At 39.6% G+C, this 16,963-nt stretch overlaps 1 protein-coding gene across 2 annotated transcripts in view; it reads right to left on the reverse strand.

Annotated features, from left to right (window-relative positions):
• heatr5a (HEAT repeat containing 5a) overlaps positions 1 to 16,963 on the reverse strand; it is a 133,405-nt gene that overhangs the window by 18,508 nt on the left and 97,934 nt on the right. For both annotated transcript variants that reach the window (XM_072267284.1, XM_072267278.1), the window contains 5 exons: positions 15,074 to 15,253; positions 12,761 to 12,995; positions 9,062 to 9,310; positions 3,850 to 3,977; positions 1,308 to 1,455 (listed from right to left, as the gene is read on the reverse strand). In XM_072267284.1, the coding sequence (XP_072123385.1) occupies positions 1,308 to 1,455; positions 3,850 to 3,977; positions 9,062 to 9,310; positions 12,761 to 12,995; positions 15,074 to 15,253 (940 nt within the window). The remainder of the gene's footprint in view (positions 1 to 1,307; positions 1,456 to 3,849; positions 3,978 to 9,061; positions 9,311 to 12,760; positions 12,996 to 15,073; positions 15,254 to 16,963) is intronic.

A 16,963-nucleotide genomic window follows, 5' to 3' on the forward strand; every position in this document is an offset into this window, starting at 1 on the left:
GGAAAAGAGGGCCAACTACTTATGTCTGAAGCACACCATTAATAGGAGATTTGTACTTTGACCAGTTTGGTACTCTCCAAACACAATAAAATTAAATGCTTAAATAAAGTACATGCATAAGTAACTTTCCTTTTTCTCTCACCTAAGTAGCTTTAAATCAGTGATAAGTAATCAAACAAGAATCATTTATCACTTAATGACATCAATGTAAGAATCATACAAGAAAACAATGCAGCTTCTTATTGAAGTTTTAATTTAAAGATAAATGAAGTTGTAATTTTCATAAACTATCACACAATATTTATGTGTGATAGTTTATGAAAATTACAATTATTTATTCAAGACCTATTTATTATGACCTAATTCAAACACCATACAAAAGGGCAGAGAAAATGCTCCTATTCTTGTATCCTTGATCCAACTATGCAACATATCACTAGAAAGTGTGCGTCACTATCCTGTCATGACAATCCACAGGTATTTTCTTCTTTTGGAAACACAAAAGAATGTAGAAGCAGGAATCTGAAGTGAATAATAAACTAAGGGAAGAACTCAGAAGGTCAAGCAGCACCTGTAGAGACAGTGGGATGGTCAGCATTTCAGGTTGAAAGCCCTGTATCAGGACTAAGAATGTAGAGAAAAGATAGCTAGTATATAGAAGTGAGAGGGAGGGATGTGATTGAGGCTGCTAACATATAATGGGCAAAGAGAACCAGACGGGGGAGAGTGAAGAGTCCAGGTGACAAGAGCAGGCGGAGGAAGAGATAGAAAAGGTGAACAAAGAGAGAGAGAGACCTTGGGAGGGGCTGGTGAAAGTGGGAAAGGAACTCAGGGGAGTGGGTTACATCTGCCCATCATCACTCCATCTGTCAGCCTCTGTCTCAGTACTCCCATCTCCCCCTCCCCACAGCTCCATCATCCCTCCTCCCCAATCTGGGTTCACTCAATATCTACCAGTCTCTGTCTCAACCCTCCCACTCATTGGCTATCTTCCCTCTATCCTCTCAGTCTTGACACAGGGTCAAAACCTGAAATATTGACCATCCCTTTGCCTCAGAAGATGCTGCTTGACCTGGTGACTTCTTCCAGAGTTTGTTTTATTTTCCTCTTTTGGTTTGTAGCAAATAACTTCTTTAATCACTTTTATGCATTGTAAGAAGTTGGGCTCGAAGTTCAACACTACGATATCTAATAACTATCAATAATTACAATAACCATCTCACAAGTTGTGAGAGTGTTCCCTGAAGTTTTCCTGTGAAAGGCTGAATAAATACATTAATTTTTCCACCAGTTCCATGAATACCCACCTTCTGCACTTCTCCTCTTCTCCCTTACATGCTCTTGGGCTGCTCTTATAATTTGTTCCACAACATCAACTGCAGCCAATTGGATTAATGGGGACTCACGTGTTACAATCAAACGATGCAAAACATTCAGTAATTCTACTCCAAGTTCCTACAACAAAGCATAAGAAGGAATCTCAAATTAAGAAATAGCTGGCAACAGAAAAATGCTCATCTTCATGATGACTTAAATCAAAGCTTTCACATGTATTCAAATTGTAAACATATTGACATGAAACAGTGAAATCTTTTGCTTCAGAATATTCTAGAAACATTACCAGGATCAAGATATTTATTCACACCAAGGCTTACTCTATACAAATAACAAGATAAATGAAGTGAGCCGAGAATCAAATTTTCACTTCAAACAAACCCAATGACTCATCTCAAGAGAAGAATAAGTGCTGAAGTCTTTATTAGGAAATGTTAAATATTTACATTTTTAATCAATTTCAACGTTTCTAATTTCACAGGAATTAGAAAAAAAAAGTTCAGAATGCTTAAATCTACTAAGGTGAACCTCAACAAATGAGATTCTCCTCTGCAGTTACATTTTACTAAATTACACAGGCTTGTGCAAAATTCCACCCAGCTGTCCCAGATTTATTTACATGAGCTGAAGAAAGATCCAAGCCTAGTCTGCTGATGAGAGGTAGAAAGTTATAGTGGGCCAATACTATCAACAGTAAACATATGCAATAGTTTGTCTTTCACTGCAGACCTTCTGTGACTCTTCTATCAGTTTTGAGAAATCAGATACAAATTAAATTACAGTGAAACCCCCCCGCGATTTAACGCGAATTCGGATATAACGCGATGAGTCATTGGACTCCATGTTTATTCATGTCCATGTCAATCCATACTCCCCCTTCTCCAGGAAGTTTGACAAGCAGATCAACGGAGAAACCTCACAGTTCAAAGCTAGCAATGGATGGCTAGACCGGTTTAAACGCCGTCACCAGATTTCTCAAGTGTTAGTATCAGGAGAAATTCACTCAGCCGACAGTGCCGCCACCAGCGAATACCCGGCTGAACTAAAAACTCTCTTAGAAGAAGATGGCTACGTGGAAGAATAAGTGTACAACTGTGACAAACAGGCCTCTGCTACAAGGTGATCCCAGGCTGTACACAGGCTAGAAAAGATGATGCCCACCGAAGTGAGGGGTTCAAGCAACGCAAAGATCGCATGACGTTGTTGTTTTGTGTAAACAAGATTGGAAAACAAGTTAAAACTGCTCATGATTGGTAAATCTCGCTCACCCCGCTGTTTCCACCATGTCAACATGAAGTAGTTACCATTCGAGTACACGCACAGCAGCAATGCTTGGATGACAAGTGTCATCTTTGAGGATTGGTTTCACAAAACTTTTGTCCCTGCCGTCCGCGTTCATTTGCGTAAGCAAAAGCTAGAACCCAAAGCCCCGCCAGAAGGTAAACATGCAAAAAACGGGTCAAATAGGGCGAAAGTAGGGGCGTTTTAAGATGTTAGGTCAACATTGGGTCAGTTTGAACGCTGATTTTCTTGAACCCTGATTTAGCGCGACCCTGCTTTTTTCGCGATGACATTTTATGGACCCAAACGATTGCGTTATAACGGGGTATCACTGCGTCTAAATGAATTGGAGCAATACCATGCCTTGACATCAAGACTGATAGAAAATTCTTCCTGGTTTCCATTACTGATTATTACCCAGTTATCTTAGTTTTAAATAGTGTAATGAGAATTTTGAATATGATTGTCAATGTTTAGCTTAAATAACACCAGGGTCAAACATTTATTGTAACGGTCTAACTTGAAGACAATCACTTATAGATAACAGAGAAGGATAGTAATAGCACAGAGGGAAGAAATGACAAAGTAAGACAAATTTGTAATGATGCCTGAATCCAATAAAATACATGCCCATTTTAACCTGAATTTTACTTCAAAATTTAATCAGATTTATTTCACTTTGCAACTTGTTTATTGGCATAAATGATCAACAGAGTGCAGTTAATGAAGTCTGAATTTTTGAAATTATTAAACTGTTACTTTACAAAGTCATGAATATAGATTGCATCCTTTCCAATATTATAAACAGCAGCAATGAAAGCCAGATAATATATAACTGAAGAATTAATAAAAGCACGGAGAATGATAATCAACGCAAGGTCTGTTGAAAAAATCCATTTATCACATTTGTTTAAACTACCCAATGAAATAAATCAATGCTTGCAAGTTCTCCTGGGTCTGCATGAGTAAAACTCTGATAACCCACTACTTGACTATTTAGTAGTCCTCATAGTTAAGCACCAGGTAATGCTTAACTTGTTTCCTTTCCCTTATTCCCACTTACCAAGATTTGAATGTGCCATCTTAACCACTGTGGCTCACAGTCACTGTTGAAATGTGAATGTTTGTCAATTGTTTTGTCAAATGGAAAAATAAAGTCACTGTATAGTCAAGCTAAAAAAAACAATTACAATGTGGTAACTGAAAACTTAGTAAAATGTTATAATGCAATACCTGATCGCTTCCTATTTTACAACGTGGCCACAGCACATCCAGCAAGGAATGTAATGCACGTAAGCAGGCTACAATGGTTTCCATTGGTGCACCTGGTCGCGGAGAACACAGAAACTCGACACTGATTCCTGTAATGGTAACAGAAGTTTATTTTCTTTCATTCTTATCACATCTTAGCCTCCTTCCACCAACAGACTTACCCAACTGAAGTTAATAAATGGCTCAACTTTGGTCACAAAACAATTCCATGAAGCCCTCCGTTTTTTGGGATCAATCATGGAAGTTGCGTCCTAGCTGTTTATGATATGTAAGCAGTACGTAATAGAGAGCCAGCTGTTGCCTATGTAGCAGACTCCCCATTTCTGTGCAGCTGATGAATCCAAAGGAACAGCAGAGGCGAATACAGTTTGGCACCAGTGGCATCGCAGAATTTGTCAGTCTGCGTTGAACTCAAAGTAGGACTGCGTTAGGGTCTCCAGCTCCGGATTTTCTCTTGAGGTTTACTCCCCAAGTCTTCCCCATGAATGGGTACAGCTGCAAGGCAGCGGATACTTGAGATCAGAGTTTTTCTTCTCCTAAATGAGCTGCCAACCATTGCTGACAAGCCCCACATGCCCAAAGCTACTGATTTACAAGGCATCAGTAACCTGCCTTTGCCTCTTCTGTCAGTAGAAATGGTTCCACCGGGCTTAGTGCTAAGCCATCTCTCACTATCATTTAAGCAAATACAAACGTGGCTTTTACTCCCAACTAAAATCTGTAGTTCCTGTTGGAGGATAGATTCATTATCACCCACCATAATAACAAAAATTTATTTGAAGAATTAGAACAACATTGGCAAGGGAAACACCTAACACCCTTCCCTTTTGAAGTAGTGAGGGTCAGCCGCTTTCTGGGAATCTTCATGGATAAGATACTTCCATAAACAATACTGCTAGGTTGGCAAATCCAGATTTTGACCAACAATGAAAGATCAACTACAAACTTAACAGATCATCCATTTGGTAGTATTTCCACGCACAGACCACACTGAGCCTCTAAATGGTAGAGATGTAAAGCAATTTATTCCACAGATTCAACAGTTGATATTTTTGAAAACAAGTAGATTTTGCAATTGGTGATTATTTTATAATAATAAGTATTATTTTGTTGATGTCAGATTCAGGACCAACAATGAGAGAAGAAACACCACAAAGGGACTGATAAAACTCTTTCAGAATAATATCTTTTATTACCAGATGTTTGCTGCCGTACCTTTATTCAACCTATATTTTTGTGTCAGTTCTCATCCCCAGCATTCACACAACTGAGAGTTTTTGCTGACAAGGCAAAAGATCTGCATTCTTAGACCAGAGCCACACAAACCTGACTGTAACCTAGCACAAAACTAGCATACTGATCCACAGCCAATTCAAAATTGACGACGTCAATTTTCACTGGGTGTCCCTTTACTTTGTCAAAGCAATTGGATTCCTCTCATGCCCCACCACCCTCAACACACATAACGGCTTTGAGCTATAGACTTCTTTCCCCCAGGATACAAAACAAAACTCATGTTTCTCCTGGACCCACTTTAATTTGCCTATCACCACAATAGGCCTTTGGAAGAACCAATCTCAATGGCTCTTCATGCGGCCTTAGATCAGCTGGACAATACAAACACCCATATCAGGATGCTGTTCGTTGACTATAGTTTAGCGTTTAACACCATCATTCCTACAGTCCTGCTTGGTAAGCTACATAACCTAGGCCTCTGCACCTCCCTCTGCAATTGAATCCTCGACTTCCTAACCGGACTGGTGATATCTTTTCCTTGCTGACGATCAACACTGGTGCACCTCAGGGGGTGTGTGCTTAGCCCACTGCTCTAGTCCCTCTATACCCATGACCGTGTGGCAAAGTATAGCTCAAATACCATCTCTAGATTTGCTGATGATACATCCATTGTTGGTAGAACCTCAGATGGAGATGAGAGGGCGTACAGGAGCGAGATATACCAGCTAGTGGAGTGGTGTCGCAGCAACAACCTTGCACACAATGTCGATAAGACAAAAGAGCTGATTGTGGATTTCAGGAAGGGGAAGACGGGGGAACACGAACCAATCCTCAGAGAAGTATCAGAAGTGGAGAGTGTGAGCAGCTTCAAGTTCCTGGCTGTCAAGATCCCTGAGGATCTAACCTGGTCCCAAGATATCAATGTTGCTATAAAGGAGGCAAGACAACGGCTATATTTCATTAGGGGTTTGAAGAGATTTGATTTGTCACCGAAAGCTTCTATAGATGTCCTGTGAAGAGCATTCTAGCAAGCTGCATCAGTATCTCTTGTGAGGGCATGGGGGTGGGGGGAAGCTACTGCACAAGACAGAAGGAAGCTACAGAAAGTTGTAAAATTAGTCAGCTCTATCTTGGGTACAAGGCGCCATGGTATCCAAGACATCTTCAAGGAGTGGTGCCTCAGAAAGCTGGAGTCCATTATTAAGGAACCCCATCTCCTGGGTCATGTCCTCTTCTCATTGTTACCATCAGGAAAGAGGTACAGAAGCCTGAAGGCACACACTCAGCGATTCAGGAACAGCTTCTTGCACTCTGCCATACGATTCCTAAATGGATATTGAACCCATGAACACTACCTCACTACTTTTATTCAATTTCTGTTTTTGCATTACTTATTTTTATTTAACTATTTAATATAAATAAACATACTTCCTATATTATCATGAACTGCATTGTACTGCTGCTGCTAAGTTAACAAATTTCACAACACATGTTGGTGATAATAAACCTGATTCTGATTATTTTCCTCTATCCTCAGATGTTACACTTCCCTTGCCAGTTTTCTCCCTCTCAAGCTTGGATCTACACATCTATCTCTTATCTCTTTTCTAAAAGATCCCTCTGCTGCTCGCAATACTCCATTCTTAACATATTCCCTAAAACATCCCCGTCAAAGCTCATCCACTCAATGCACATTTTGCTGATCTTATATCCTCCATTCTGAAAATCATCCAAGCCTCACCTTCCTCAATGATCAATGTTGGTTTATGATTTCCAATATTCCCAACTGAAATCTGTGCTTTAAGGCTGAGTTGAGTTGTTCTCTGATTTTGGCAATTTACTTGCAAACATTTCGTCACCAATCAAGCCTTAGATAAGACCAATGTGGTCTACAAAATCCAGTGCAGGGACTTCAGCAAATATTACATTGGCCAAATTGGGAGAAAGCTACCCACAAGGATCCATGAACATCAACTAAACGTAAAGCGCCATGACCAACTCTCCCTAGCCTCCACCCATGAAGATCGAGAGGGGCACAAATTTTGCTGATTCTCAGTGAAAGTCATGGCTTGGCATGCAAGAGAATTCCCATAAGCATGGTGTTCTGCAAACAATTCTGTAAGCAAACATACAGACCTCGATCCTATTTATGAGCTGTTGCAGGCAAAACTACAGATTACAATGCACAAAGTTCACCACACAGCCAATCAGCAACAATATTTCCTCCCTACCCCACAATTGAGTTTCCGAAATGATGTCCAATCAGTTGATTGAAAAGTATATAAAGGCCAAGCATTCGGAGCACACACCACATTCAAGAGCACACTGACGATGCCTCCTCACATGGAGACAAAATGTTTGCAAGTCAATTGCCAACACTGGAGAGCAACTCAACCCAACCATCAACCGTCTGAGTAAAACATCTTCTGAATTTTTCCATCTGTGTTTTATTTGTGAATTACTCTGTGGTCTCCTTCTTGTACTTTTTGATTCCCACCTTTTTACTTCTATCCTCACTCTAAAAGAGTATTTATTTTTCCCTGAACCCATCTGATAGATACCATCCCAATTTCTCCTTGATTCCCTTTGACCAATTTTCTTATACCTCTGGTATAACAATCTTAAAGCAAGAAAGCATACTGTGTCATAGATATCTAAATACACAAACCCCTAAAAAACATTAAATGTTGCATTTTTACTAGATTTTTTCCACACTTTTTGTGGAAATTTTGTCCAAAAGCTTCTCAAGCATCAATTTATCTGCTGTAAGATAATCCAGTATTTAAGTAACACACAACAAAATTGCTGACGAACGCAGCAGGCCAGGCAGCATCTCTAGGAAGAGGTACAGTCGACGTTTCAGGCCGAGACCCTTCGTCAGGACTAACTGAAGGAAGAGTTAGTAAGAGATTTGAAAGTGGGAGGGGGAGGGGGAGATCCAAAATGATAGGAGAAGACAGGAGGGGGAGGGATAGAGCCAAGAGCTGGACATGTGATTGGCAAAGGGGATATGAGAGGATCATGGGACAGGAGATCCGGGGAGAAAGAAAAGGGGGAGGGGGAATCCAGTGGATGGGCAAGGGGTATAGTCAGAGGGACAGAAGGAGAAAAAGGAGAGGGAGAGAAAGAATGTGTGTATAAAAATAAATAACGGATGGGGTACGAGGGGGAGGTGGGGCATTAGCGGAAGTTAGAGAAGTCGATGTTCATGCCATCAGGTTGGAGGCTACCCAGACGGAATATAAGCTGTTGTACTACCCAGACGGAATATAAGGAATATAAGGAATCTCCAATCTGATGGCATGAACATCCACTTCTCTAACTTCCGCTAGGCCCCACCTCCCCCTCGTACCCCATCCATTACTTATTTTTATACAGACATTCTTTCCCTCACTCTCCTTTTTCTCCCTCTGTCCCTCTGAATATACCCCTTGCCCATCCACTGGTTTCCCTCCCCCCCCCCGCCCGTCTTTCTCCCTGGGCCTCCTGTCCCATGATCCTCTCGTATCCCCTTTGCCAATCACCTGTCCAGTTCTTGGCTCCATCCCTCCCCCTCCTGTCTTCTCCTATCATTTTGGATCTCCCCCTCCCCCTCCAACTTTCAAATCCCTTACTCACTCTTCCTTCAGTTAGTCCTCACGAAGGGTCTTGGCCTGAAACGTCGACTGCACCTCTTCCTAGAGATGCTGCCTGGCCTGCTGCGTTCACCAGCAACTTTGATGTGTGTTGCTTGAATTTCCAGCATCTGCAGAATTCCTGTTGTTCCAGTATTTAAGTAACATACTTACCAAAATTCTATGCACTGGAGTTCCATGAATGACATTTATTTGAAATGGAACTTTTTTCCCCTGAGAATATGCACATGCATATTTTCTATGTAGAAGTCTATTAAGAAAGAGAAGTTTCTCTAGTAAGAACGAGTAGTTGCTTTACTCACCTAAAATTAGATGGAATCTATCAGTGTTTACATCTTCTGGAGACTTCACTGCACTTGTCAAGTTGGATTCATGACCCAACATTGTTGGAGTTACAGGTCTAGATAGAGAAGCAGAGCCTTCATCCGGGTCAATCAGTACGAAGCCTGTGCTATTCAACCACAATGCTGCGGCATGAAGGATAGGAGCCCATGATTTACAATAATGAGGCCTTGCACTCTCAATGGTTTCTGAGGTATAGAAGGCACCACCTAGTCATAGAAGATGGAATAAATTACTGTTTGATTAATATTTTGATGAGAGATTCTCAGAATTAGTAGGTTAAGAGAAAAATGAATAGAAATGATATCTGATTAGATAAATTCAATTCATTATTCAGACAAGAATCTCATAACTTAACAGAATCAGTGTTTCTAAATATAAAATTTAACTTTTGTGATGATTCAATCATTCTGTTTGACACAAAGCACCACTATCAGACTAGACAGATTACTGTATTGAGTGAACACATGGTAAGAAAAAACTTCATTTAGCTTCGGCTTCAGTAACACTACACAAATCAGACAGAAAATTAAATAATTAAACACTGATGCAACCAGTAAACTAACAAAACAAATTCCCAGAGCTAGTTCTGAATTTCACTTATCATCAGTTTAGTGAATCTTAGTTGGTATCATATTTGCCTTTGTTTTTCTCTCTTTATTCCCGACTTCTTTATCAAACTACTTTCAAGTAAGCCAATCATGCTGAGATGAAGCTTAAATGACAGAGAAGGCTTACACTGCAGTTAAGTACAATACTTTTAAACTCATCATTCCAGAAAAATGTGACTTGTGTTCTGATACAAATAGTTAATTTTCTTCATATTAGATTAACCAAAATGTTCAAAATTCAAAGTAAATTTATTATCAAAGTACAAACACGTCATCATTAACAACCATGATTCATTTTCTTTCAGGCACACTCAGTAAATCCAAGAACCACAATAGAATCAATGAAAAACCACACCCACCAGGGTGGACAAATAACCAATGTGAAAAAAACAAACTGTGCAAATACAAAAGGAAATAAATAAACAAACAACACACACAAAATGCTGGAGGAAATCAGCAGGTCAAATGGCATCAATGGAAATGAATAAACAGTCGCTGTTTCAGGCCAAATCCCTTCTTCAGGACTGGAAAGGAAGATGCCTGAGTAAAAAGTTGCGGGGGGAGGGGGAAGGGGAAAGAGTCTAGCTGAATGGTGATAGATGAAGCCAGGTGGGTGGGAAAGGTCAAAGGCAGGAGAAGAAAGAATCTAATAGGAGAGGAGAGTGGCCAATAGGAGAAAAGGAAGAAGTAATAGGCAGGTGAGAAGAAGTGAAAGGTCAGAGTGGGGAGCAAAGGGGGTGGAGGAGAACATCTCTGCACCGTCCGCCACAAGTGCGACTTCCCAGTGGCCGAAAATTTTAATTCCGACGTGTCCATCCATGGCCTCCTCTTCTGCCAAGATGAGGGCACCCTCAGGGTGGAGGAGCAACACCTTATATTGCGTCTTGGGTACTCTCCAACCTGATGGCATGAATATTGATTTCTCCTCCTGGTGAACATATTTCCCTCACCCTCCCCACCTCTTCCTCTTTTCCCCACTCTGACCTTTTACTTCTTCTCATCTGCCTAATACTACCCCCAGCTTCCCTTTCTCCTATTGCCCACTCTCCTATCAGATTCTTTCTTCTCCTGCCTTTGACCTTTCCCACTCACCTGGCATCACCTATCATCATCCAGCTAGCTTCTTTCCACTCCCTTCCCCCACCTTTTTATTCAGGCATCTTTCCCCCTTCCTTTCCAATCCTGATGAAGGGACTCGGCCTGAAACATCGGCTATCTATTCATTTCTATAAATGCTGCCTGACCTCCTGAGTTCTTCCAGCATTGTGTGTGTGCTGCTTTGGATTTCCAGCATCTGCAGACTTTCTCGTGTTTGTAATAAATAAACAATAAATATCAACAACATGAGATGAAAAGCTCTTGAAAGTGAGTCTATAGGTTGTGGGAACAGCTCAATGATGGAGCAAGTGAAGTTATCCCCACGGGTTCACAAGTCTGATGGTTCAAGGACATTGGTGTTTCCATATCAGATGCAACCAGTCAATAAACTCTCCACCACACATCTATAGAAGTTGGTCAAAGTTTTAGATGTCATGCCGAATCATCCCAAACTTCTAAGGAAACAGAGGCAGTGCTGGGCATTCTCAGTAAGCCTCATCATATATCTATTGGAAAACTCCATGTGCTTCTGTTTACCTCCTCTTCAAGATAGGGGGCAAGTAATAATGGACTCTTAAAATTTCTATAAAGCATATTGAACGCCCTCCCTTCTTTTGGAAACTTTTTGAAACCTCCACTATTCTTGTTCTGGCAAGCCATAACAGTGTTGGCTTCTGCTTAATGCCAATCATGAATCCTATTCTCAACAGAGTAGGATTTTCCAAAAGTCTTCAATATAGGAATAAGTAAATAGAATTTAGACTGATAACCCAATTCAGGGTGCTTGAGTCAACTCAGATTAACGAACCTAGCAAATGAAAGAATCAGAACAAGTTCTTTGGCTTTTATATCTCAGTACAGAACATTTGTCCACTGGGGTAAAATTTAAAAATACTATAGCTCTCTGCTGCAATAGAGGGAACACGTCTGTGATGTCGAGAGCTCGAGGAAGGTTCTGAGATTTGACTTCAGCAACTGTAAGCGGATCTTATGACTTGATGAAAATAGAAATATTAGATTGCCTGAATGCTTCTGAAGCAATCACAGCAACGTGAGTTGTAATTCAAGTCTGAGGACGACATTGGGAATCTTTGGATCAGGATTGGATTTCACCAACTTGCACTTGCAGTCAGGTAGACTGCATTTTTCAAAAGACTGATACCTACAGCAAGGATTAACTGACAGTGCTTTTAAGTGACAAATAGATTTGATAAGGTAATCAACTGCAAGGGCAAGTCAAAATTGTGGCTAAAGGACACAGCAGAGAACTGAATAATTCTTAAGTAACGTAATTGTAAATATTTAAAATGAGATTAATATAGATAAAGTAAAAATAAGGAGGTGTTACAGAAGTATTTCACCAACACATCAGTTTCTGGTGTTCTACAATGGCAAGACAAGGCATTTCAGCTACACCTGGCTCACTTTACTCTTCATAATTAAATTGCCAGGTGGTTCAACAAAGCACTGAGAAAAGGACAAGCACTTCTGTCAAGTGCTTTCTTGGAATTTACTTTGCAGTCAGTATCAAAATAACATTAGCATAATCTGAGTTTAGTATGGTGAAAAAAAAACAACACAACTCTCACAAGACCAGTTCTGTATGAAAAGCACTGAAATGATCACAATATCCCATCTTAAAAGCAGCAAAACCTCAAATGAAAATAAAATCAAATGAAAATTCTGTTTTAAAATTTTCAACATTTTGTTGGAATACTTGTGACAATTCCACTAATAAGTTGCATGACTTAAACCCTAACTACTAAAACAGTAACTCTATGTTACACAAACAGTTAATAGTTTAAAAACCAAATCAGGAGTGCCTTGATTAAAATTGTGATTTGAATCATTAAGTTCTAATTCAAAGCTGTTTTTCTTCCGGGACATTATCAACTAAATTTATACAATTGCCAACGTTTAAGCAAAAATTATGAATATCAACATTTTTACCTCCAGCTGGAAGCTGAATTGTGTATTCTGGAGACAAGGTGAGAAGGGCATAATCATGCAGTACAGCCAGCCAAAGTTTACTCAGTGTTCCCAATTCTGCCTGCACCAAACTGAGAAGACCATCCCCAGCAGAAATTGCATCCCGGGAGTCATCAGCTACAGAGCTTTCAACCTTTTGGAATTGCGTTTGTCTTGGTGCACACATTTTTTGCCTTTCAACTGTGACAATGTAAACCTAGGAGAAAATATATGAATACTAAGTAAGCCAACAGAAATAGATTTGATGGGAAATAAATCTTCTTGAAAATGTAGTTAAAATGTCATAAGTCTTAGATGTTCTACTACACAATAAACTACTCTTAGAATACTTAGTTCAAAGATATTTAAGGCTAAATTGCTGACTTTTCAATCTTTAACAAAACAAGGTTTCAAAAATAATGTCATTGTTTCTGACCGTAACAAATGACATGAATCACTGCCTTAAAATGAGATCCTGGTATGGAACTACAGCCAAACATAATAAATAGGTCTGATATATTATCACTCACTACTCTTTCCACACTATAGGTTAACGAATGTAACTTTAAACAATTCATTCTTTGGTTTAGATCCTTATAGATCTGTCCAATTGAAGTCAATTCCCTTTCCCACTGAGATTCTTCTCCACCAATATTTGCTTCTATTGAATTCACCGTTCTCCCTTTGGATAGCAATTTCCATTCAAGTCTATTCCTCGGCATATATATTTAGCACAAAATCTTTTCCACTAATCTTATGTGTAGTTGATTCACCTTATATCACACCAAAACACAAATCAAAAAGAATGTGATTTCAACAATATTTACATTGTTCTGAAGATAATTACTTTCAGATGCAAAATGGCCTGAAAATATATTTGCATATTATAACTTCATTCTCAACAGTACTATGATAGGGTTCATCATCCATCATTATGATTGTTCATAATGTCCAAACAAAATTATATCCATCTCCAAAAGCAATCAATACAAAGTCATGATTCCAGTGCCATTTTACTACTACTCACATTATTTTATAATCTACTTTTATTAGTTATAGCAACTCATTATGCAAAACAGATGATTCATTCCCAATTAAATAATGGACCACTGAAAATATCTGCCCAATTCCTAAATGATTTCTACACCACTACCCAAATCAGTATAACACCATGACATTGAAATGATGTCTTCTCACTTCCTTCAAACACTTGCCAATTCCATAACTTTATCTATCTTCCAAGGCTTAAGATTCCCTACTGAAAAGATCATCTTTAAAAACACATTAACAACTGAAACACCACTTGTGGAAATCAAATTGTATAAATCAAATTGCACTGATTTCATTAGCTTAAATCACTGCTTAAGTATTAGCTTTCTTTTAATACATTTAAACAAAGTTCATCTGTCTTTGCAATGAAAATTTACATCAAGTAGGCAGCATTAACCACATGCTACAAATAACCAACCAGAGCAGGACACCCCTCCCCCAGTTAGTTAGGTAAGCCTATCATCCCTATGGAGCTTAGGCCGCCGACAGCAGCTCACCAGAGTTCCCTGTCCTGGGCCAGTCTTTCAAGTTGTCCCTAAGTGTACCCCATCTTCTGGGTGTCAGTTTCAAGGTTGCAACCAGAACAGAACACATTTGGTAATATCTCTGTTTTTAAGCTGGGGTCTAAAAATGTATTGTGCCGCAAGGATTTCCACACCATGGAAAATAATATTATTGGGGTAGTTAAGTGATTTAAAAAATTGATCACCATCTTGAGACTAACATTGAACACAAGTTAATCAATTTTAATAACGCTTAAAGAGAGGACACCACTGAGTTGCATATTTAGAATTTAATGAAATATTAATTATGTTTTAAATGTTAAAGAACTTCAGATTCATTACTTTCTGAAATAGATTTTTAAAATGTTCTTCAATGCTTCTAATTTTAGAGACATTCAAACACATTGTTTTGGATGATTCAGATCAACCAAGTAAAGTGTAACTTGACGAGATAGCAAAGTGATTTTATGAGTGGATTTGTTTTGCAGCCTGCCCACACAGTTTCCCTGTCTTCCCACCCCTTTATTTTCCTTATGTGAAGGAACTGACACCAGAAGAACCTTAATCAGGAAGGTTGGAAATAGCTGTTAGAACTAGGTTCCTACCAGGGCATTCAGTTTTTGTGGTTCATCCTGACCAGTAAATGGGGGCTATTATCTACAATTTTTAGTAACCAACAGAATTAATAGATTCTCAGACTAAATTCAACTGCTTATTTGAATTTGTAACAAGTGCCACATACTTCCGCCCATGCTTTCACAACAGCTACGTTCTCCATAGTGGAGGTACTTTCATTGTACAGCTGATTCTTTGTTTCTTTCCCAGCTTGCACTTTGGTCAAGGATGTTGCCAGTAGCTGATGAACTCTTCGAAGATCATTTAAGTCATTCACAACTCCACTTCCAATCCAGGCACTGCAAACCTAATGGAGAATTGAAGAGAAATCTTCAGATCAAACAAATCGCCTGATTTCTTCAAATGCACTTAGAATGTATATTGAATGCTGAGTTGTCAGTCAATCGTGAGTTTGGAAGTTTACTTAGTAGAAAAGAAGATCAGACAGCAACTTAATTCAAAACATCTTACATTTACAGGTACAACAGAAAAGAATTCCTATAAAGTACTGAAGAACAGATGCTCTACATGTCAATTAGATAAAGTTGCAGTTAAAAACCATTACTGTACGATGATCAAAAACAAGAGTCCATCATATCATCACAGAGCTTTTATTCAGTTCTCAGGACCAGGTTTTCTACCAATCAAGTCATCAAATAAAGCATGTTAATGTGCTCAGTCCAACATTATTTTATTTTTTTTTCCTCTTTGCCTGTGAATAAATATGCTTTAGATAGACTTGGATAAGGGCCTAGTTGGCATGGTTAATAAGTTTGCACATGACAGCAAACTTTGTGGTACAGTGGACAGTGAAGAGGGTTAAGTAAGATTACAACAGAAGCTATATCAACTGGGAAAATGGCCAAGGACAGAATAGAATATGAAGTGTTGCATTCTGGGAAAATAAGCCAAGCCAGAACCTGTACAGCAAATGCAGGGCCCTGGAGCTTGCTGTAGAACAGAGACCTGGTATACAAGTGTAAAGTTCCCTGAAAGTGACTATACAGTGTGGCCCTATCAATATCTAGCACAGCTGTAAACTGATGTCCTAACTCTTGTACTCAGTGCACTAAATGATGAAGGCAAGTACAGTATGCCAAATGCTATCTTTACAGACAGGAGGGCTTAAGTCATAGAGAGACTAGATGGGTTGGGCCATCTTCCCTTGGAGCGTAGTAGTCTGAAGAGTGACATTTTACAAAGGTGTATAAAATCAAGAGGGGCATAGAAAAGGTGAATGGTTACACTTTTTCTGGAGTAAAAAACTGGAGGACACTGATTTGATGAGAAGGAGAAAGATTTAAAGGAGAACTAAGGGGGATTGTTTCCCCCCACACAGGCTTTGGTGGGTACACAGAATCAGCTGCTAGAGGAAGTGGTTGAGGCAAGTACAATTACAGCATTTAAAGAACATCTGGATATATACTGTCTGTAGAGTAAAGGATTAGAGGGATTATGGGTCAAATGCAATCAATAGAACTAATTCAGGTGCCTATTTGTTCAGTGTGGATGTTTAGTTGATAGGCCTATTCCCAACTCTATGACTAGGTTCCTCGAGGTTGCTACCTCCAGGATTGTTAATGAGGACAAGCTCCTACTACCTATTAAATGCGCCCAATGATGTGTGCCTCAGATAGCCTCTGATAACCAAGTCCTACTCCTGGCCTTCACGTATGCCTTAGCTACTAAGCCCGGCAGAAACATTTCGTCATAAAACCAATCGCTTCAGGCAGATGGGGCTGATGGCTCATCTAGAATGAGGAAAACACTGATCTCAAACCTCCACTACCTTGCGGTTATACCCACTCATGAGGAAGGTTCCAGGAGTCAACCCCAAGGGAAAAATCTGGATCTGGAGTCCCTCAGGCAGTCCTATGTTGAGTTCATGCTGATTGGCAACTCCTGCAACACTGCTGATGCCAAATTGTAATGCTTTCTGATGTTCCTTTGGGTTGATCAGATGCATGGCGAGGGGGAGCTCACTATATAGGCAACAACTCATTCTCCATTTTGTACT

The sequence above is a fragment of the Mobula birostris genome, chromosome 1, assembly GCF_030028105.1.
Source record: "Mobula birostris isolate sMobBir1 chromosome 1, sMobBir1.hap1, whole genome shotgun sequence".
NCBI classification, from domain to species: Eukaryota; Metazoa; Chordata; class Chondrichthyes; order Myliobatiformes; family Myliobatidae; genus Mobula; species Mobula birostris.